Source organism: Ixodes scapularis, unplaced genomic scaffold (genome assembly GCF_016920785.2).
Source record: "Ixodes scapularis isolate PalLabHiFi unplaced genomic scaffold, ASM1692078v2 PGA_scaffold0__279_contigs__length_252992795, whole genome shotgun sequence".
Lineage (NCBI taxonomy): Eukaryota > Metazoa > Arthropoda > Arachnida > Ixodida > Ixodidae > Ixodes > Ixodes scapularis.
The window spans coordinates 104,995,791-105,017,319 of record NW_024609835.1 but is presented as its reverse complement, the minus strand read 5'-3'; the positions used below and the strand labels follow the sequence as shown (position 1 = coordinate 105,017,319).

Genomic DNA, 21,529 nt, shown 5'->3' with positions numbered 1-21,529 from the left:
GGTGCGGTGACGTGTTAGCTCCGATTTTAACTTTTGTATTTAATCGGTCGTTGAAAGATGGGCTTTTTCCAACTGCATGGAAGTACTCTCTAGTTGCGCCAATATTCAAAGATGGGTCGGCACTAACTGTCACTAATTATCGTCCAATTTCACTGATCTGTTCGTTTGCCAAGGTGTTCGAAAAGGCCATGCATTGTCATATCATGCATTTTTTTTCCAGACGTTTAAACGTGCAACAACATGGTTTTATGCCAAATCGTTCTGTGGAAACAAACTTAATAGCGTTTACGGAATTTGTGGGTGCCAAACTAGGGTCGAAGCAGCAGGTCGACGCAATTTACTTTGATTTTAAAAAAGCATTTGACCTAGTGAGCCATTCACTGCTAGTTAAGAAACTTGCGTCCTATGGTATCTCCATACCACTTTGCGAATGGATTCAGAGCTATCTGCATGACAGATGGAATTCTGTTTCATACGGTGGTGCACAATCAACCGCGTACCTCTCCAGATCGGGAGTCCCGCAGGGTTCTAGCCTATCGCCTCTGCTTTTCAACATCTTCGTGAACGATATTTGCTCATGCATAAATCACTCGGAGATGTTACAATTTGCCGATGACGTTAAGCTTTTCCGAGCTATTGTGGACATTTCTGAGTGCAATAAACTACAGCAAGATATTACAGCATTGGCAGACTGGTGCAAGGACAACAAGTTGGTTCTCAACCCTGCTAAAACAAAAGTCATATCTTTTTCGAGAAAACATTTCTTTAACACCTTTGACTACACTTTGAACAAGTGCTCGATTGAGCGCATCTCAGTTGTACGTGATCTAGGAGTTTTCTTGGACAGCGAATTTAAATTCTCTGATCATGTGGCATACTTGAGCAATACATGTTACCGTACTTTGGGCGCAATTACCAGAATGACTCGAAACTTTAGAGGATATTCTTGCTTTTTGCATTTGTACCGATCCCTCATCCTGTCTAAACTGGATTTCTCTAGCGTTGTTTGGAATCGTTTAAACCAGACAAACTCGAATGAACTTGAAAATGTACAGAAGAAGTTTGTTCAACTACTTTACGATCGTTATTTTAACAGGCGAATTTATTTCAGCCATGAGCGATTGTTGAAGATTTTAAACCTGCATTGCCTCTCCGAAAGGAGGCAGGCACGAGACTTTTTATTTTTACACAGATGTCTTCACGGTTTCATAGATTGCCCCAAGCTAACCTCATCCGTACTCATTGCTGTACCTGGCAGGTCTCTTCGCTCCCATCGTGTTTTCGGTTCCTCTGAACCAAAAAGCTTAAGACCCATTGAGCGTATCCAGTATAATTTTAACATGTCAAATGTCGCAAACACGCCCGAAGTAGACATCTTTTTGCGGGAAAGTTTTAGTTTGCGGTCTCTGCTAGTGCTTTTATAATGTGACGCCCTCTTGTATCAGTTTTTTTGGCAAACAGTGTTGTTTTCAACTTTATGCACTTTTCTCATTTACATTTATATTTCACGTTTTTGTTTGTTCAAATTATGTATGCGTTTGCGTGCATCTTTTTTATGCAAAACTGCATGTAGGTGTCAACGGTGCACCCTTATGTAGGCCTATGGGCTGTTTAGGGGCACCGGAAAAGTACAATAAATAAATAAATAAATAAGTCTGTGGATGCATCCACCACCACTAGTTCTTTGGGTGTTATTTTAACAATGGGTACAAGTAAAATACCGTACAAGTAAAATACCTATGAAAACTCAATAGTGTATCATAGTAAACTTAGTAAAAAAAATCTAATTTTTAGTTGTACATGTGTTATGGCATTTGAGAACAAGTGCACTGTCACTACCTTCATGCTCGTGTTGCTCAAGTTGCATAGATGTAGCTATGGTAACGATGTCACCCTTCTCATTTAAAAAGACAATAAAATTTTTCTCGAACATTTTTCTAAATAGTTACTGCAATTAATCTTGAATGCTCATAGAATCTGGAACAGGAATCATTTTTCATCAAAAGCCTTTCACTTTTACAAAAAAAAACATTTAGACTTCTTTTTTTCCTTTTTTTAATTTAACAGTGAAAGGAAAATTTACACGGTCGTGAGAGCATTTTACCAAAACCAGAAGTTTGCCCAACCATTCGAGGGACAGCGGGGTCGGCCGTCCGTGTTCCCTGCGCCTGGTGCGATCACCGAGAAATGTTGAGCTACAGCAATAGCCCTCCCAGCCTTGTTAATCTGGTTGGTATTCCATGATTGGCCAGATGCTCACTATCATGACTCTAGATGGATTAGTTTTGCTTTCATCGATTGAAATAGGAGTGGTGTCAGATTGTCAACTTGGACAGCAGTGATGGCTCCAAGCCTCTACCGTGCTTTTAACACACACCATTGAACTTGTCGTTTGCAACCTATGATGAAGTAGCGTGACGACATGGACGAAGCCGTAACCGGGTGCCACCGAAATACTTTTAACTGCGAGCAGAGCAGAAGGTAAAAGAGTGAGCTCGGGGCTTCGAACGTACCCGCCGAGAATGTCATGCGCTTGTGCATTGCAAGCATGGCTAGAGGCAGCATGCTCGTGTTTCTAGCTTTGGCTTCTAAGTGAAAGAAACTATTGCAGACTACGCACGGCTCCGGACATTGTTAGAATTCTGCAGTTTCCATCACGGCACTTACTGGCCACAAACGCAAATCTGTTCAAGTGACACAGTGCTCGCATCTAATATGCGAGCTGGATTCGGCCGGCATGCTTGGGCCCTGCAGATGCATTATAGTGAAACGGCAAAAATCTTTTGAAGGAGAGAAGGTAAGAAATAGTCCGCTTTTATTTTAAATACTATTTCACCCCGAAAATTAGGTTTTTGGCTTCCTATCCTCGTGCGCTAGTTTTCTTTTGACTGACTAAACAAATTGTAGTAATTAGGAAACTTAATATAAATAATTTATGGTCCTTTAAACTCTGAACATGCAGATAACACAATACGGTACCATGAGCTGCAATATGGTACCATTAGGGCTCATTTTGGGGGAATATTTCGTGGGTGTTTTTTTGAGCCTATCCACATTTAGGGGGAATAAGTCTGATCCGTCGATAATAGAGTACTACATACCTTCATCACAATTGACTTGCCCGTGCTGTGGGGTGTTGATTTACTGCTAATGAACTTCTGGTACTCTGTAATGTGAGAAACACAGGGCACTTGCAAGTGTATCAGCTGCCCACACAACAATATCTTCCATACTTCAGTTGCCTATGGAAGTTTAATTTTAAAAGGGATGCTCGGCAACATCCGAGTCAGAAGTGCGGGTATAGCATGCGGTTCAACACATGGTGGCTCACCTTTGTAGACCATTTCGAAATTGAAAGGCTCTCCATCATATATTTTTGTCAGATGCAACATCGCAACAACGAGAGACAGTTCCAACACAGAGAGACCTGAAAAAAGCCAAAGTCACATTCCGATAGACAAAAATATCCTTCAATCTAACTATTCTATTTCTAACTAACAATAAAGCATTGCTGCCTTTAATACTGAGTCGCAATAGGCCGCTACTGTACTGCCATTGAATTATTTGAGGAGGGTGTAGAAACTATACAGTGTAGACCGCATATAATGTATGTCGCGGGAGTCGCGAAAATCCGCACTATAAGCGGTACTGCACTATAACCAAAACATAATTTTTCAGGCCAAAATACACGCCATGAGACAACTTACCTTCGTAAGACAATTTATTTTACGTTACATGAAAAATAAAGCTTAGAGTGAAGAAAGTCTTTATTCCACCAGACTAGTACACTTCTCTCTCAAGTGTGTCACACATTTTGAAAGAAATGAGCGACTTTTGCCTGGCACAGCCTTTTAACGGCGTCGCGGGTTGCGGACGGACGTTGCGAGCGTTCAGGATTGCTAACCCTAATCACTTTTCTCCGGCGATGAAAACGCGTGAAAATTCGCATCCTTTTATGGTACACGCCAGTGATACCTTCAACTTTAGCACAGGCATGAAATGCTCCAAACAAGAAATCCGGGCGATGTTCGGAAACACAAATGCTTAGAAAGCACCACTGTAGTCGAAGTAAACAAACACGACTACATGGGCGTTTCTGCCGTCTTGAGAGTGCCGCCACGACATTGCCGCATGAGTTGGTGGATCTTCCCTTCTAGTACGTGCTGGGTTATCATAACGACACACAACGAAAATTCACTGTCAAGGATAGCGCTTTTACGCGGAACGATGAGCTTCCACCATGCCGTCTACGTCGACGCCATGTTTGCGGATAGAAGAAGCCGGCCCGCGACCGGCATGCAACGCGCGCGAACACTTCTCCTCGACCTGCGATTGGTCTGTCGTTGGGTTGTTTCCAGCTATAGAGTTGGTCGTGGTTTCCAGCACGTTTCCAGCGCAGCGGGAACGACACGTGCGTGTGTCCCTCCGTCGTTATGGCAACTGAAGCCTCTCTCTTCGCTTCTCCCCGCTTCTTCGAGCAACCTCCTTGCCCCGCGAGGGCCGCTTGCTGCTAGCGCCGTTATGTAGTCGGCGCGCTCGGCGGGCTGTTCCAGAAACCGCACTATAACCGGTATTTCCCTTTTGAGCGCCTGCATTTTAAGCGGTATGTAATTACATGGAGTTCTATGGGAGGCGAACCGGTGGTTTAAAAAAGCCGCGTTATACCCGGTCCTGCACTATAAGCGGTTACGTTGTAAGTGGTCTATACTGTATGACCATATTCAAGCACATACCAATACTCTTATGCATGGTCTCTTGTGGTTACAATTGTGCCATCCCACAAAAAAGGCATCTTGACTTTCCTAGGCCTTTCAAATGAGGGTTGGCAGTTCATTTAATGAAACAGTTTTTAATGATGTCTTTTCCTAGGTATTTCAAGGGTACCATACCACTATATCTTGAGTATAATCTGCACCACTGTAGGATGTGTGACCCAAATGAACATTTAATTAATTTTGTCTCATGTTTTGCAGGCTCTAAATTGTTTTTCAAGACATACAGCAGTAAAAGTCAAAGCTTGTTTCGTTGTCACTTGACTGGGAACCTCCATAGATATTCCTGCATACATAATCTGACCATCTTATGGAACAAATGTCTATAATGCACACCTGTGTAAAATATGGGAACTTTCTGCACAACATTACTGCATCGGCGACAAGTGAAAACCCTGGACGGTGGTTTTCACCCTTAAAAAAATCAAATACAGTTGCCGACCGATTTTTTGGACACCAATAATTCAATGCCAATAATTCGGTCCTAAATGTGGAACAGTGACCTATCCGATAGAAATAGTGCATATTCATGACCGATGTTTCGGATAGCTTGAAGTCAGAAATTTCTATTTTTCGGACAAAATCGTCACGAGCGATCAGCAGGAAACACTACCGGGAAGTCGCCATTTTAGATTCTGTGTTGGCTGCACATGGATTGGCTTGGTTTGGCAGCGCTTCTTGAGTACTGCTAAGTCCTACCTCTAGGTGACGCTTATGGCTTTCTTTTCTCTAGCTGCGAGCCATTATCATGATCATTGTTACCATTCTGATTTGTTCATTCGCCATTCTGTAGTTGTGGACTTGCGTCTCTCATCTCATCTCGATGAAGGATGTTTTCGGACTACGCTGGCTTGGACATCATGACTGTAAAGAAAGGACTCGAACCGCTCCGTACCGCTCGCATCTCAGAAAAAAAGATTCCCCGGGTGCGCTGGCACACGAGCTCGTGCTCTTGTGAGCTCTCGTTGTCTTCCAATATTCAACATCCTCCCCCCCTGCGGCAACGAAGGGAATGATCTCGCCTGAACAGGACGGCGTAGTTCCAAACCGCTGGAGAGTTGTAGTGCGCATGCTCGAGTCACGCTCTCTCAGCCGGGGAACATCTTCGTTACCCGACCAAGTTTCCATAGTCGTCTTCTCGATGACGACAACAGGGGTTGTCGTCTTCTTCGATGACTACGTCGCCGACCTGTAGTCGAGGCAGTGTTGCCGTGGTGCCGGACTTTGCCCTCCTTGTACCCTAACACATTGTGGCAGTACTTGGCATCGAGCTCAAGCACCTTGAACGCTATCGCCTCTCCGACCCTCGAAGGCGTCTTGAGTTTTGGAAAAACTGCATTAAACCTCGCGGTGGACCTGGGTTCCGATTTCGTCTCCGGCTCGGCAGTGGCTGATGAGAGTGGTGTACCCTGTTCTGTCACAGCTCGGGGAGTCATCCTGGGCTCCGCCTCCCAGGATGACGCCCCGAGCTTGTTCCAATCCAGGCAACTGAAGCTTGCAAACTTTCAGTGATTTCTCTAAAGATGGCGGCGTCTGTTCTGCCTTGTCCATTAGCATTTTTCATTAGGCAGGAGTGGAACAGTCGTCCGGTGCAAAAGCCTTGTCTTCGTTTGCATCGCTCTGTCCTTCATTTTCCGCTCCTCCCTGCATTCCGTCGTCTGCTTCTTTCCGCTCGGCACCGTCTGCTTCCATTTCGTTCCAGTGGGATTCATGTTCAAATTGCTTGTGGTTTACCTTTGGCTCTACGGAAACCTCAAGTGAAACGAAGATGGCTGGAGTCAGATTGACGGTGAGTTCAATGCTAGCTGCAACCTTCAGCTTCTTTTTCTTTGGGGGCAGCAGGTCAAGCTCCTCTAAATGCCGCTTCACTCTGCCATTTCGCATGACGCAGTTTGGAGCCGAGCTAATCTATTCAGAGTCGCGCTCCCACCAAACAACGCTGATCACGTCGTTGTCCCTCAAAACGCAGATGCATACTACCAGGTTATCGTGGCTCAGGCAATGGGTCCAAGAAAATCTTTCAATGAGGCGCTGGATTTCGATCACATGGTTGCACACAAACTGCTGCCATCTTATTCAAAACTGAACTTGCAGATGAGCAATCCTTACTGTTTTGTTTACGTAATCAAAGAGACGCGCTCATAGCAAGCAAGCTAGCAATTCCAAACGGGGTAGCGTTACTGGTTTAATGGGAGCGATGCAAGAGTGACTGATTAAGATGCTTGTTTTAAACGACCCCTGCTCGACAGGCGTTCGCAGGTAGATGAGCACGTTCACAGTAATCACCACCAGCACGATGAGCACCTTGACCGCCATGGACATGCGCCGCTGCTTGCCAACAGCCGGCGTGGTGGCTGCACTGTGGCCTGCCATGTCCTCTCCACGTGCTCCTGCTCTGGAACGCAGCGTCATGTGGACAGGTGAACCGGCCTGAGGAAGGCTGCTGCTGTGGGTGCTGTAGGTGAACGAATGCCGACTCGGCTGCACGGCCTCGTTACACTGGGGGAGTTGCTGTTGTTCAGGTTGAATCAGACACCCTGGGCACTCAGAGGGAAGAATGTCGTGGGTCCCTTCCGCAGCGGCGTACCACCATCTTCTTCGCCAGAGTTGTCCTCGGGGATGACTTGAGGCTCCTCTTCCTCCTCCTCCTCTGTAGCAGAGAACTCGTCGGTTGGGACGGATCGAGTGGTCGGGACGCTGCTGTTGTTCAGCAGTTGCTGAAGGTGCCTCTCGTATTGACTCCGAGTCGAGGCTACAACAGCGTCTGCCTGGAAACCAAAGCCGCGGAGCTTGGCAAACAAGGCGTCGTCTGAAAGCGACGTGAAGCTGTCAGACACCTCTGGGAGCGTATAGGTGTAGTCGTGTTCCTTGGAGGTATCTCGGACGTCCTTGACGCTCGAGTAGTCGCCCGATGTGAAACGGCCGTTGTTCAAAACGTGCTGCCTGTACAACTTAACGAGGAGCTTTTTCTTTGGCGAGCCAGATGGCACTAACATGCCTCTCTGGTGAAGCACTTCAATGAGGTTCGTCTTCTTCAAATTTGCCATTTCTCTTCTACCTAAATTTTCCTTGTTTCACAAAGGAATAGAATAAAACCGTGGACACCAACACGCGTCAGAGAGCGTCAACGGCTCACTAAACGCAACCCCTGCATACACTCGCGCGCCGTCACTGTTTTGCTTTTTAACGATCTGTTCATTGAATTGAAGCAACGCTGGGTCAGTTGCTGGGTCTGACGAGGGAAGGTCAGAGATGCCGATAGCATCCAGTCGCAACATCTCAGATGGATTACGTAGCATTTCAAGGAGCAATGTTTCACAGCTGGTTGTTGAAACGGCGGTGGTGTTACTTCGGTCACCCGTTGGGCACATGTAGCGGCCTTGTACCTTCCATCCAAAGATGGTATGTACTGCTCTCAGATGCTCACTTAGAAGGCGAATTTGTCCAGTTGCTACCTTCCAGTAGACGTTGGAGCCAATAAGTACGCTGACCTCTGTGTCTGCCTGTAAACTAGGGGGGACGACGTCAGCCACAATCAGCCCAACAGAATGTAGCTGATTTAGGATATCGTTGTCAAGAGGCCAGTACGTAGTTCGGACACTTCAAGCGCCTCCACGGTAACCTTGCTTGTGCTGTATTGGCTCTGTAGCATCAGTTCGACACGGCGGCAGCGATAATTTGTGGGGCGTTTAATGTTTCCGAATGTGTAGATGGTAAGCTTTTCGATACCGAGAACTGGGCACCAAAGCCTCTACGAGGACTCTCGTTTTATAAATGTCCGCTGGCTTCCTGTGTCCAGAAGAACTCTTAGGAGTGCGCTGTCAGTGGTGCCTGTAGCCCAGGCCTTAGCGGTTTGAAGCAAAACCAATGACACTCCCGTGCTGGTAGTGGAAGCAGTGGTCACATTGTTTGTAAGGCCTCGGTTCTCGTCTGTACGTGATTCACTGACGTTGGTGAAGCTCGGTCTTGACTCGTCTTGAGGGAAGCGCCATATGTCGCAGAGGATGGCGATATGGCATCCGCTGCAAGTACTGCATACCAATCGTGTCGACGTACGGCAATTATGGGCAATGTGGTTGACCTTGCCGCATCTGAAACAACACCTTGCAGCTCTCAATCGGTTTCATTTCGTGTCGGAAGATATGTTGGTATTGCAGTCCTGCAATTGGTGTCCGATGCTGGTACAAAGTGGGCATGACCCGGGCTCCGGTGCGACCAAAGAAGTCGGGAGGGCAAGAGCCGACGGAAGAGTGTGCTGGGCGCTTGAAAGGCGTGTTCCCCTTCGGTCCTCTGGTGGTGAGTCAGGTGAAGACCACTGAAGTCCCCCTGACTCTCCTCGTGGCTCCCTATTTGGATCCGAAGAAACCTCAAGATGGTAGCAACTTTGGCTGTACCTGGGACGCCGGTAATAGTAATAATAATCTTTATTCAGCCTAAAGGGCTGCGACACCACAGAAAGGCCATTGGCCCATACCTGAGGCCTGCAGCGGTCTGCATATTGGTACGAATGACAAATGAAGAGGCAAGGAATAACTAAAGAAACTAAACATTAAATGAGGCGAACTTGTGCCCAAAACAAAATAAAAGTAAGGTAGCATCGCAGGCGTCGATGTCGGCGAAACAGCAGGATCGATTGCTGAAGCGAGACTGACTTCGCTCACCTTGCGGAGTCCCTTATGTACCCTCGTGGGTTTCTGGATCATTTGGCGTAGAACTTTCGGTGTGTAGAATATTCAAAACTCGATCAGACAAGAATGTTCTCGAACTTACGAGAAGGCCAAATTGAAAGAATAAATAAAAGGACAGTCCGCTGACTGGAATCGAACCTACACCTTCCGCGCAAAAGTCAAGCGCGGTTACCACTCGGCCATGCACGCGCTTGCTCGCCGATGCACATGGCAATATCACCTGCTTCGGTCGGTGACTCCTTTTCCTTTATGCTCTGTCTGAACAAAACAGCAAGGTTGTTGGGGAGCGATCTCATGAGGACGCGCTTGAGGACAGTCGTGTATTGAGTAGGTGGAACACCCAAACCTTCAAAGCAGCTTGTGCGGAACTGTATTGAATCATACAAATGTAGCAGCTGCGCGATGTTGTTGGAGCTGTTAACAGATGACAATGCCAGTAATTGATTGATATGTTCGCCTATAAGAATGCTGCTCTGTCCAAATCATTCAAGAAGAGCTTTTATGACGAGGTCGTACCCTGTGTCCGAGAGCCTCACCCATTCGATTGCTTGTTTTGCCAGTCCGGTTAGATATGACTGCAGATAGTATCTCGATGCGTGGGAGATCGACGTTGTCGTGGATCGTCACTCGGAAGTGTTGTGAAAAGCTTTGCCAGTCCCGCAGGTTCCCCAAAAAGGAGGGTATCTGTAATTTGAGGAGCACGACGGTATGTGGTATTTGGCGAGCGGGTGCATGGACCAGACCTCCTATTCTGGCGGAAACTTGATCCCGACCACCGAGGGCTGTACCGTTGTCCGATACTTGGGGTGGAGTGCTGGTAATGCAATTTTGAGCTAGAGCACAACGAACTCGGGTGACGGTGCGACTGATCTTCATGTTGTACTTGAGTGTGCCAACAACCTCGTTCTCCAGGTACTCGTCATCTAACAGGTCCTTGATCTCATTGTCTAATTCTTTTAGCTGCACTTCCTTTCGGAGAAGGAAATCGAGGTGTACTTGCAGGTCGGTGAAGTCGGGATCAATGCCTCGGAGTAGATCGGTGAGAGCGTTGAGGGTGCGGGTAACGGCCGAACGGAGTTTGCTGTGCATTCTCTTCATATGGTCCATGGATGTCGGTTATCGTGGCGCAGCAGGAGCGGTCCTTCAAAACATCTTGGGTTTCGGCACCAGTGTGTAAAGAAAGGACTCGAATCTCTCCGTACCGCTCGCATCCATTTATATCTCAGAACGACGGATTCCCTGGGTGCGCTGACCCACTAGCTCATCGTGCTCTTGTGAGCTCTCACCTCCCTCAAATATTCAACAATGACCCCACCTGTTCTTGTGCCGCCGCGAAGTGTCGCTAAGAAGTGAGGAAAGTACTCGACCATAATGCTAGAAAAGAAGGCAGCGATTCTCAAGCTAATAGAAAGTGGCTCAACGCAAGCGGAGGCGTAACCTAAAGCAAGGCACTATTGACAGCCTGTCCCGCTTAGTAAAGTCAGGTTTTCTAATCTGCTGATTTTTCGAACTGCTCTATAATTCTGACATTTTTTCGGTCCCTACAAAGTCCGAAAAATCGGTTGGCGACAAAGCTCGAACTTTGCCTCAATGTATCCGTCGGGGTAAAGAAAAAATCTTAAAGTATGCGCGCATTAGAACCCCACCAATACCTGTTTTAGGAGATGGCGGTGAAAAAAAAAAAAAGGATGATTTGGGAAAATTTAACAATCAATAACACCTTTGGGGGCATATTATAGAGGAGACAAGCAGTCTGCAGCAGCTGTCATGGAGCAACTTATTTCTTGTACACATGCGCAGCTGCAGAGAACCACCGTATTTATTAAAATGCGAGTCAACCTTTTTCTCGGAACTGCTAGTGAAATTAGGTGGTCTACCCATAAGAATATCAACCCTAAGAGTGAACTAACTCTCCAAGTTGATATAGCTAATGCAGATGCTCGTCCGCATCGGCCGCTGCTCCTATCATAGCTAGTGCAAAGCGTACTTGGCGAGGAGCAAGAAGCAGAGGCGAAAAGGTTAAAAAAAGGGAGGAACACGGCAAAAGGAAGATGGCAGCCGGGAAGCCCAATGCATTGCGTTGGGGGGTAGTTTTTTGATGTAAGAACTGGCAAAGTAAACACAACAAATGGGAAATGAAAACCTGACCTACTGGGACTTTAATTGGACTGGCATTTGCAAACAGGCAGAAATCTATGGACCGAAAATGCATCATAAAGGTTCTACCACGCTTATGAACCGAGTTAAAAAAACTCTGTAGTCTTATCCCAACAGATAGCGCCACCTCCAGGCGCTGCATAGTTTAATTCTTTGCGATGCAGAAAGCATGGCTTGCGCTTTTCGGCTCGCACACTACAGTAGATGCAAATCATGTGAAAGGTTTTTCACCTTTCAGAAGTGCCACCTTGGAGTCCATGAGAAGCTGCTTCTGAGATTCGACAATGTCAGAAGCACTCAATCTTAAATTCTGTTCTGACAACTGCTTTACAGGTGCAAGCTGAAAGAAACATGCATTTTCTCTATACAAACAACATACAACAAACAAAAGTAAACTCGTAGGGCGTTAAAATATAGTTGATGAAGCACAAAATGCTTAACATATAGATAGAGTGCAAGTTCATATTTCCTTACATACAATGATTTGGACAAAGGGATATAATAGAGCTGAATAAACCTACATTTTCATATGTAGGCAATAATAGAGAACACAGTCACCCAGCGCCGTACCCAGGAAAAATTTCGGGGGGGGGGGGGGGTTTTCGGGGACAACGGCGGCCATTTTGAAAGTGTCTATTGTCTTATTTTCGCCTATGAATCATGTGCATCGGTGGCATATAATGGAGAGTTACAGAAAACCGGAGAACCGGTCCCGGTTTGGTACCCGGTAGCCAACCGGCGCCACTGCGCGCGCGCAGAGTTGGAGATTAAAATTGGCTGGCTGCCAGTGCACCGACCAGGGCCATACCCAGAAAAAAATTTCGGGGGGGGGGGGGGGTCAGAACCCCCTAACCCCCCCCCCCTGGTTACGGCCCTGCAGTCACCTATATACTTGAAAAAAAAAAAAATTAAATGCAAAAAATTCAATACTGAAATTTAATACTATCAAGATTGCTGTCATCATTGAAAACAAAATGTAAAAAAAAAATCAAGAATGCAAATGTTTGGCAGGTAACACTTTACTTGGGGTACCAAGTAATTTTTTAAAAGGGCTATTTTACCCATCTTCACCACATTATTGACAGAAATAACTCTTGAGATTTACTGAACAGCTAGAAATTACTCTGGCAACACCTATAAAATAGCAGTTATAAGAATAACCGCTAGCTTACAATTTATATCACTAACAATTTTATTAAATCGTGTATGCTTTTTTTTCTTTGCTTATTGATATTTGTTTTTACTCAGCTGCAACTGAAAGCAGTGCACTTACCAAAAGCTGCTTCATGGCTCGAATGTCCTTGTTGGTTGAGTACTGACGTTTCATGGCCATCCACACTCCACTCTCCTGAACAAGTGTCTGTCAACATTTAAGAACAAGGGATGCATTCACAATATTCCTGACAGCTTTCCTACCTGCTGTGGGTAAGCAGTCACCATGAGAAGCAAAGCCATTCACTCAATGGCAACACACTAATTTGGGCAGAAATGGGAATTTGGACAAGAAAACTAAGAAGGACGACGAATTTGGGCGTGAGGGGGACGGCAGTTGTCGCAACTGTAGATCCCATGCAGATTCTAGGCTGCAAGAACGGTGCTACAAAGGTGCGAGGGTGGGAACATACCCTCCTGAATTTTGCATCTGCTTGCCCCAAATGTCTGAACCTGAGTATGGCCCCAATCACGTTGTTCTAGGTTGCAAAAGTAATCTAGGACCAAGAAAAAAAGTCACCCTTCTGCTATACTAGTCTGGCAAAGGCCAGACTAGTACGGCAGAAGCATTAACGGCATTAACACAAAATGTGGTAATGTGGAGAAACTGTACACACATGTGGACACTGGATGGCACAAAGAGGCCGTGTTGTGCGAGGTAAACGCGTGAGCACTCCATGGATGTTTTATTTGTAGATGCCATCTTCTGTAGTTGCAGTGCATATGTGACATTCTCAGAGCCTGTTGGAGTGTGAGACGCGGTAGACGAAGCGTGCGGAAAACAAAACAATTGGAATGTGGCATCACCGTGCAGAGACCTGGAGCCAGCTTGCGGCAAAAGAGGACCAAACACTTGGAACTACCTCAACTCGCTGCAACAAAGGAGTCTGCTTTTTTCTTTCCTGCTTTTCTGTCGCCTTTTTTCTGGGAAAGCCTGGAGAGCGCTCATTTCACGGAGCAGAGCGCCGATATATGTCTGTGAACACGCAAGTAACTAAATATCAGTATGTCATATTTTTACCGGACAACGCGGAAATTTTCTCCACCTACGGGGTGACCCGCGGTGCCGAAAGCGCGCAATATGTGATGTCTTCGGTCCTGGGCTTACTACTGGTCAGACCCGCTAAAAGCTTCTTTTTAGTCGAAATACAAAATATAAGTGACCCGAACAGTTTCAAATATTTATGAAAGTAGTTTTTGTTCAGTATTTTAAATTAGAAAAGAAACAAATGCTTATAAAGTACAAAAACAACAAATGACCCCTCGACATACCCGCCACCAAACGGTGGAAAAGGCGGCGCATACTACAGAGGGGTAGCGGGATCAGGCACTGACGAGCGGCAAGCGTAGAAAGGTCCTGCATGTACGCTGCGGCGCTACTGTTTGGCGACCGGTTCTGAGTGTTCCGAAGGCCTTCGGCGAGCAGGTTTGGCTTGCGGTTTGGCCGTTTGGCGGTATGGCAGTACAAAGTGGCTCCCATTCTGAACTGATGTTTGCTGTCGTTTGAGGTTAAAGAAGTATCATGCCGATTTAGTTTTTAATCGCGCAGCAAACGCAATGTGAGCCACCCTGGCTGCTCGCTTCATACAGCCTATCCAAAACATGCTTTAGTGGCGCCCTCTTGAGCCGTCGACACGGAGTGCGGCAGCCCCTCCTCGAGTTAACGGCCACTCAAGCGACCAAGGACGCCATGAAGGAGGTTATTTTTTGCTTGTTTTTGTAATTTAAGTTTGCCTATAACTTTTAAAATAAAGCGGAATTCGAGAAAAGAAAAGTTTCATTAAGTTACTACGTTCAGTGCGCTCAGGTTTGGTGCAAATTAAAAACCAGTAAAAAAGTCCTTGCAGGGCCCTTCAAGTGGGTGATAAGTAGGGTAGAAAAAATTCATGATTTCCCTTAAAAATCAAATAAATCACATTTAGTTTATTTAAATCAGACTAATTCAATTTAAGTCACTAGCTGAAAAGAAGTGACTCTTTATCACTACATCTGATTCTAAATGGCAGATCGCTTGAACAATCCATCCAATCACTGATAACAATGCAGAAGAAAAAGTTACAGTAAATTTAAAATACATTTCACTTAACAATTTCAGTGATGGAGACAGCATTTGACCTTTTGGAGCAGGTTCTGTAGCAGGCGAAACATCGGTTTGGAGCAACCACTGATGCTTTTTTCTTTGATATTGACTAAGGGCTCCTCTCTGATTCTGGAGCATATTATTACCTTTTGTAAGAAGAGTAGAAAGGACACAAAGAGACAGATAACTCGACAAAAAAAAAACGAGACTGTGGTTTAAAAACGACATACACTAAAATGCCCTTTAGCGTATGTCTCTCTTTTTCATTTTAACGTATGTGTTGTTTTTAACCGCAGTCTCGGGATATTTGTCATGCTTTATATTCACCAGCTCGTCGGCGCCCTTTTGTTCAGTTATTAACACAGAGCTTCCTTTTTCAAAAATAAGGCTCTGGTCAGAGTAGGTTCAGATTAAAAAAAATGGTTGCAAAACGAATCATGAAGCAACACTTTAGTTGGGATCAAACCTCACTCCTCTCCTCCTTTTACACTCAATAGTTCATTTAGCCCGAATATAAGTGCTGTAAATGCCATCAAAAAGAAGCCAATCTGCCATTTCTCGGCACAGCTCTTTAAAATTAGAGATTAACTTACAATCAAGATCAAGGAAGGTAGACCAGTAATAGTATTGAGCATAATTTCCGTGCCTATCACACTGAGCCAGGCGCTCCCCCACTGGACGCTCAGCTTGATGCGCATGCTCTGGTGAGAAGCGGTAAAGGTTGACACGAGCACAATACTCTGTAGCCACGGCACAGGGTCACGTAGCAGACACGATAATCAAGTCATCTCATCAGAGGCAATGGCATAACTAAGGTGGAAGAGGGGGGGCTTGTGGAAATTCAGCTCTGCCCATCCTAAAATTGTATATACACATGCACTTTGACCTTCCCTCCCCCACTCCACACCCTAAATCATGACATCCAAGCCACCTCATGCCGGAAAATCCTCAGAAAATCAAACAGAAATATTTGATTTTCGGAATTAAAATTCCAAAAATCAAACGTTTCTTGGATGAATCCAGCTTCTAAGAGTACCTCCCTGCATATGTTTATCTAACTTGTGGAAATCTATGTGGAAACAGTGAAGCCCATATACTACAACCCGGTGCTCAGAAACGAATATACAATTGCTTGGCGGGCAACATGTGATGTGACTCGCTATCAAGAGAGAAGCCATGTCGGTATACCTGAACAGAGGAGTTCCATTCGTCCCTCAGCTGCTTGCAGGGGAAGTCCGACGGAAGGGAGAGATGATCCATTATGATATTGAGGTACTCCTCAAAGCTGAACTCATTAAACAGGTGAAGCTGGCGGTGGGAGAACCGGGACTTGACCCTCTTTTCCAAGAGCTCTATGGCATCCTGGAAAGATCGTCGGCAAAGGAGGTTCGGGTCCACCTGCACACTGCACACGAATGTACACTTGCCATCACTCACCAGTCTGCAGGTGACCCCAACAACCATGACCGGGGCTTGCGCAGATTGTGCCACGTCAAAGAGGTTGTACAGGAGGGTCTGATTTTTGTGATAACAGAACAAATCAAACTCTTCGAGGATAAACACGATAGACTTGGACTGCTGGTCACCTGCGGAAAGGAGGAACAAATGTCGTGAGAATTACAACGTTCTCGCAATGACCAAGTGTCAACAGCATCTGAAGTGTTTGGGAGATGTCGTGGGGGAGGGGATCAGTATCGTCTGGAATGTCCAATGGGGGCTATCGTCCCTCCTGTTTAGCGCTGCCATATAAAATTTTAAAGTACCTGAGAAATGGCATTCAGGCTTCACGTCGAAGCTCAATTTACTTTATGCAAGATATAAAAGAAAACAAAGTATGCACACACCTGACTTCAGTGACTCGAGGAGAAAGGTGAAGTTCTCTGAAAAACTGCCCTGTAAGAGCATGCAAGAATCGGAAAGAAATATTATAAATGAAACAAGCAATATAGAAATAATGCAGCTATTTGTCACACTTACAAATACTTTGTCGCCGACGGCATTTTCTAATCGCAGCTGCCGTGTGATGTCTCTCAGGGCAATCCTGTCATCAGTGTGAACAAGTCCTGAAAAATGACGGAGGCTTAGAGCTTTTGGTTGGTAACATTGATCCAAAAGAAGTTTGTACCATTGAGCTCAACAAGTAGAAAGTTTCCCATCACGTCGGATTGTCGAGACACATCTTGGAGCACGCTGTGGATTAACTGAAAAAATTAATTAAAGAAGAAGCAATCTTTTTTTTTTTTTTTCTTTGAGGTGGGGGGGAGGGGGGGCAAATTATCATTGTCAATACCATTGTTATTACACCATTACTCACCGACGTCTTTCCGCTTCCTCTGGGCCCTGTCACCAGCACGGAGTTGCTCTCTCCCAAGGTAACTGCTCTTGTGATCAGGTCATAAAGATTCCTTCAAAAGAGGGTGAAAAATCATAATTTCTAGTCTGGGGCGGGATATGTACCTCAGTCCCGACACTTCCAGTCAGTGGTAGGTAAAGTGCATCTAAAAAGTACTTTAAGGAAAGTACAAAGTATGTGAAAGGTGATGTACAGGGTGTCAAAAAAGAAAATTTTTGCGGTCTTTTTTACCGCAAAAATAAACTAGGCATCGCCGAACACTCATTCTCCGCCAAAGGTAGCGCTAGAGGTCACAACCAGATGCCAAAGTTTCAGCCCGATCCGATAACTTAATCAAAAGTTATAACTGATTTTCTGAAAATTTCAATGGGTAAATGGCGGCCGACGGAGTTTTCGAACACATGGGGCTCTACGGCACCAAAATCCGAAAACGGGCAAAAATGGGCTCCCTTTTCCCATTGAAATTTTTAGAAAATCACTTTTAACTTTTGAGTAAGTTATCGGATCGGGCTGAAACTTTGGCATCTGGTTGTGACCTATAGCTCTACCTTTGGACAGAGAATCAGCGTTCGGCGATGCCTAGTTTATTTTTGCGGTAAAAAAGACAGTGTAAATGTTCTTTTGTGACACCCTGTACTGCAAGTAAAGTAGTAAGTGCACTCGGTGTAATGTACTTAAAGTAAAGTACTACAAATAGAACATACTTTCAAAGTAAAGTACAGGTACTTTTTAACACAATCTTTCATGATGCCTTTTTATTCCCATATAGTGATTTTTGAACTGGTATGCATTGGCCCAGGGATAATCAGGGGTGCATGACTTATTTTCAGAAATTGCAGCAAATATTAAATGAAGTCAATTCGCCAGAGTAGTTATTTTTAGAAATGGCGCCAAATGCAGAAGTCCCTCAGACTTCTGAATTTGGTGCCGCTTGCACTGGCTTGTTCCACCCAAGGGGGTTAAACATACTATAGTCAGTGACACTCTCCAGGGTTTTCTTAGCTAAATCGGAAAGAGGTGGAAGGAGCTTTCCCTGAACTTTTAACTTGTCGCCGACTATAGGAGAAAGCATAACATCAGCTCCATAGCTTCCGCAAGCAATCATCTCGTAGAGGAGTGTCCTCTCCTTAACGAGAAAACAGTGAGTGTGCAGGCAAGCTGGTGATAGTTAACTTATTCTTAACTGCGCCCATAGGCCATCGATCACCGGTGATCAATGGTTTCCAAGCGCCATCAAGAAATAAAAGTTAGGGTGGAGAATTATGTTCCACAACCTCGTGGATAGCTGAAGAACTGTAGTTTCGGTTTCAACATAGCTCGGAGATTTACCAAAAGCTAATGGGTTGTCAAAAATAGTCCTAGGAATGGTGGTTGCACTTGTCTAACATGGCTAACTGCTTGTATCAGTCTTCTTAACAAAGATGGCATTATTTAGATAATTCAACTGCATTGTGGCATATTTAGACCTCAAGAGCTACGAGGACACTTTAAATGATGTTATGCGGAGCGCAAGTTTGTCTGCTTCTTGCTCAGGGGGGTAGCGGTGAAGTCAGAATGCCGAGCCTTGATTGGCTGATCGCGACCCCCTATCTGAGCGTCGTCTGCTGCTTTGCAACATCGTCTGCTCGCAACTTTGGCTGCGTCTGTCTTACCTTTCCTGCGACTTTCGGAAGTGCAGGTCTTTACAAGCGAGCTCGACTTCGCCTTTCAGAGAGCGGTGAATCTCCGACAGACGCAGGAAGGGTAAAGCAGCCATCGCTTTGACTAGCAGACGTAAAGCAGGTGACGTTAACTGCGCCAACCCGCCGACGCCGTTAAAAGCCGCACACTAAAGGAGGGAAAAAGTATTTGGGGTGGGAACTTGCGGACGCTAGCCACCCTCACTCTCCGTTCTTAGCAAACAAACCTCGGCGCCTTGGGACACCTCGCCAGTGAGTCCTTTGACTTCTCCCCTTGATGGGCGTCTGCTAGTTGTTAGACAAAAACAACGTACCGCTCGAGTTATTTCGTCTGCCCTCTCTGAAAGGCGAAGTCGAGTTTGCTCGTAAAGACATGCGCTTCCGAAAGTCGCAGGAAAGGTAAGACAGACGCAGACGACGTTGCAAAGGAGCAGACGATACTCAGATAGGGGGTCGCCATCAGCCAATCGGGGCTCGGCGTTCTGACGTCACCGCTACCCCCTGCGCAAGAAGCAGACGAACTTGCCCTCCGCATAGGTGGGGGGTAGCCAGGCTGACCTGGCCTAAGAGCAGCAATGAAAATCACGAAACTTCCAAGAGCCGTGGGGGGGGGGGGGGGGGGGGGGGAGGGGGGGGTCAAACTTCTGTCCAGAGCAATAAACGAAACTCGAACTACTTTCAACCCATCCGAGTCAAAAGACGTCCAACTGTACGTAAGGTAGCAGTAGCACAAGACTACCAAACCGCAACCTGTCTTTCAATTTAAAACGCATTCCAATTTCTCTTTTTGGGGAAGTGCTCATGTGACCGGGAGGGAGGCTGGGGAATGTGCGTGCATGTGTGTGTGTGTGTGTGTGACAGAGAGAGAGTTAGGGGACGGAGCCACGAGCCACACTTCAACATGCGAAGAGCTGCATGTGGCTCGCGAGCCACAGCTTGGCCACCCCTGTTATAGGGGGTTGTCGGTAAGCACCACTGTAATTTCCAATGCTGTCCTAAGCCAGCGTGATTGTTTTATGTTCCCAACGTGGCAGACAAAAATGCTAAATATGAAGGAACTGCAATCAAGGCTATGACAAAACCAAGGTGGAACACAAAGAAAGCATTCTGCTGGGGATGTGAGGTGTACTACACTCCGTTTCACCTTATGTCCAACTGCAGCGGACGCTAGGAGCCATCTCAGCCAATCTTGTTTTGTGAACGTAACATGTGATACGCTTTTGTCCGTCACTTCGCCCCCTCTCCAAGGTCACGTAACACTCACGCGGCCTAGGATTGGCTCCGGTCGCTAGTAGCATCTGCTACGGTTTGTCATAAGGCAAAACAAAGTATATCTGTGTTTCACCACTACAAGCATTCTTTCATTGAAAAGCACATGTGTTACAAAGGCTAACTCTCCAACGAACCAAAAATAGACGTCAGTTAGAGGACACTAACTTTCCGCAGTAATAGCTGGGGGTGTGGGGCACATTTTGCATATTGTGAATTTTTCTTTTGTTGTTATATTTGATATAGCTGTAGAAGTTCCGGCATTTAATAATATTTTAGAATCTTTTTTTCACATTATATCAACCTCGGTTTTTTTTGAAAGAACAACTAATTGGCCACATTTTTCTCATGTGTCGTATAGCTCCATACGCAAATTAGTTAGGTTAATAAAATCGTATGCACGAATCCATTGAAAATCGCTACTTTTCCCGTGGTCAGGAAAGAGGTAATCATGATGGGTATGATGTGACACCTGAGACTGTGTTGCGAAAAAATTAAGGAACTTTCAAGTCGAGGGAAAATACAACAGAGAACGTCTCAAAACAATGCAGAGAGCAAGTCGCCTTGCGTAGGAGTTGCGGTGACGACAGAAAGACGGCGAGCTCTGATTGGCTGATTGCAGGATAGTGGGTAGACCTCAAAGCAAGCTGCCTTGAGGTCTACCTACTATCCTCCATACAGAACCAATCAGCGGTCATGCACGCGTCGCTAGAACATTACCGCTGGGGATCTCGCAACTGACAGAGACGCTCCCTCCACTCACCGTCTCTGCTTGTCAGCGTACGGTCTGACAGGCTCTCGCATCCCGTGAGTTGAAAGGTTGTTGGACAAGATCCTTTTGACTTGGGCTACGAGTTTCGAATGTGAATGCTCACTTCGCTCCCTGGACTGGGCGCGCTTCCGTGCGCTATTGCGAGCGGGTGTCATGCTTTACGCTGGTCTAAGGGCGGCTTGGGAGGGTGCTGAAAGTACTAAAAGCACGTTCGCCGCAATGATATAGCGAACAACTCGCGAAACACGTTGGAATAAGGGGCATAAGGGGATTTTGCCACTCTATTAGAACCATTCGAACCATTCGAACTTCTCGAGAAACCCGCAGAAATGCCCATTGTATCAAACATCATCTCGGATTTCGACTTCGGACTTAGACCGACGCTAAAAGTTTTCTTTAATCTAATAAATAAAACCTACATTTCAATATTTATTTTAATATTATTTGTACCATTATTTATAAAATATTTATATGAATGCATTATATTGTATATGTATCTTCCACCGCTTTTGACAGGAGCCTTGGCTGCTTTGGCGGCGGCTTGTGG

The 21,529-nt window shown here is 45.8% G+C and overlaps 1 protein-coding gene and 1 pseudogene across 1 annotated transcript in view; both read right to left on the bottom strand.

Annotated features, from left to right (window-relative positions):
• Positions 1-21,322, bottom strand: part of LOC8024770 (origin recognition complex subunit 4) — a 28,252-nt gene extending 6,930 nt beyond the window's left edge. Inside the window, exons 1-11 of the mRNA XM_029990870.4 lie at positions 20,974-21,322; positions 17,224-17,314; positions 17,035-17,110; positions 16,887-16,972; positions 16,754-16,802; positions 16,347-16,495; positions 16,098-16,271; positions 12,891-12,977; positions 11,849-11,957; positions 3,332-3,427; positions 3,102-3,166 (exon numbers count right to left, since the gene is read on the bottom strand). Of these exons, the coding sequence (XP_029846730.2) occupies positions 3,102-3,166; positions 3,332-3,427; positions 11,849-11,957; positions 12,891-12,977; positions 16,098-16,271; positions 16,347-16,495; positions 16,754-16,802; positions 16,887-16,972; positions 17,035-17,110; positions 17,224-17,314; positions 20,974-21,137 (1,146 nt within the window). The 5' untranslated portion in view covers positions 21,138-21,322. The remainder of the gene's footprint in view (positions 1-3,101; positions 3,167-3,331; positions 3,428-11,848; positions 11,958-12,890; positions 12,978-16,097; positions 16,272-16,346; positions 16,496-16,753; positions 16,803-16,886; positions 16,973-17,034; positions 17,111-17,223; positions 17,315-20,973) is intronic.
• Positions 6,135-9,106, bottom strand: LOC121835302 (annotated as a pseudogene).
• Positions 21,323-21,529: the final 207 nt, after the last annotated feature.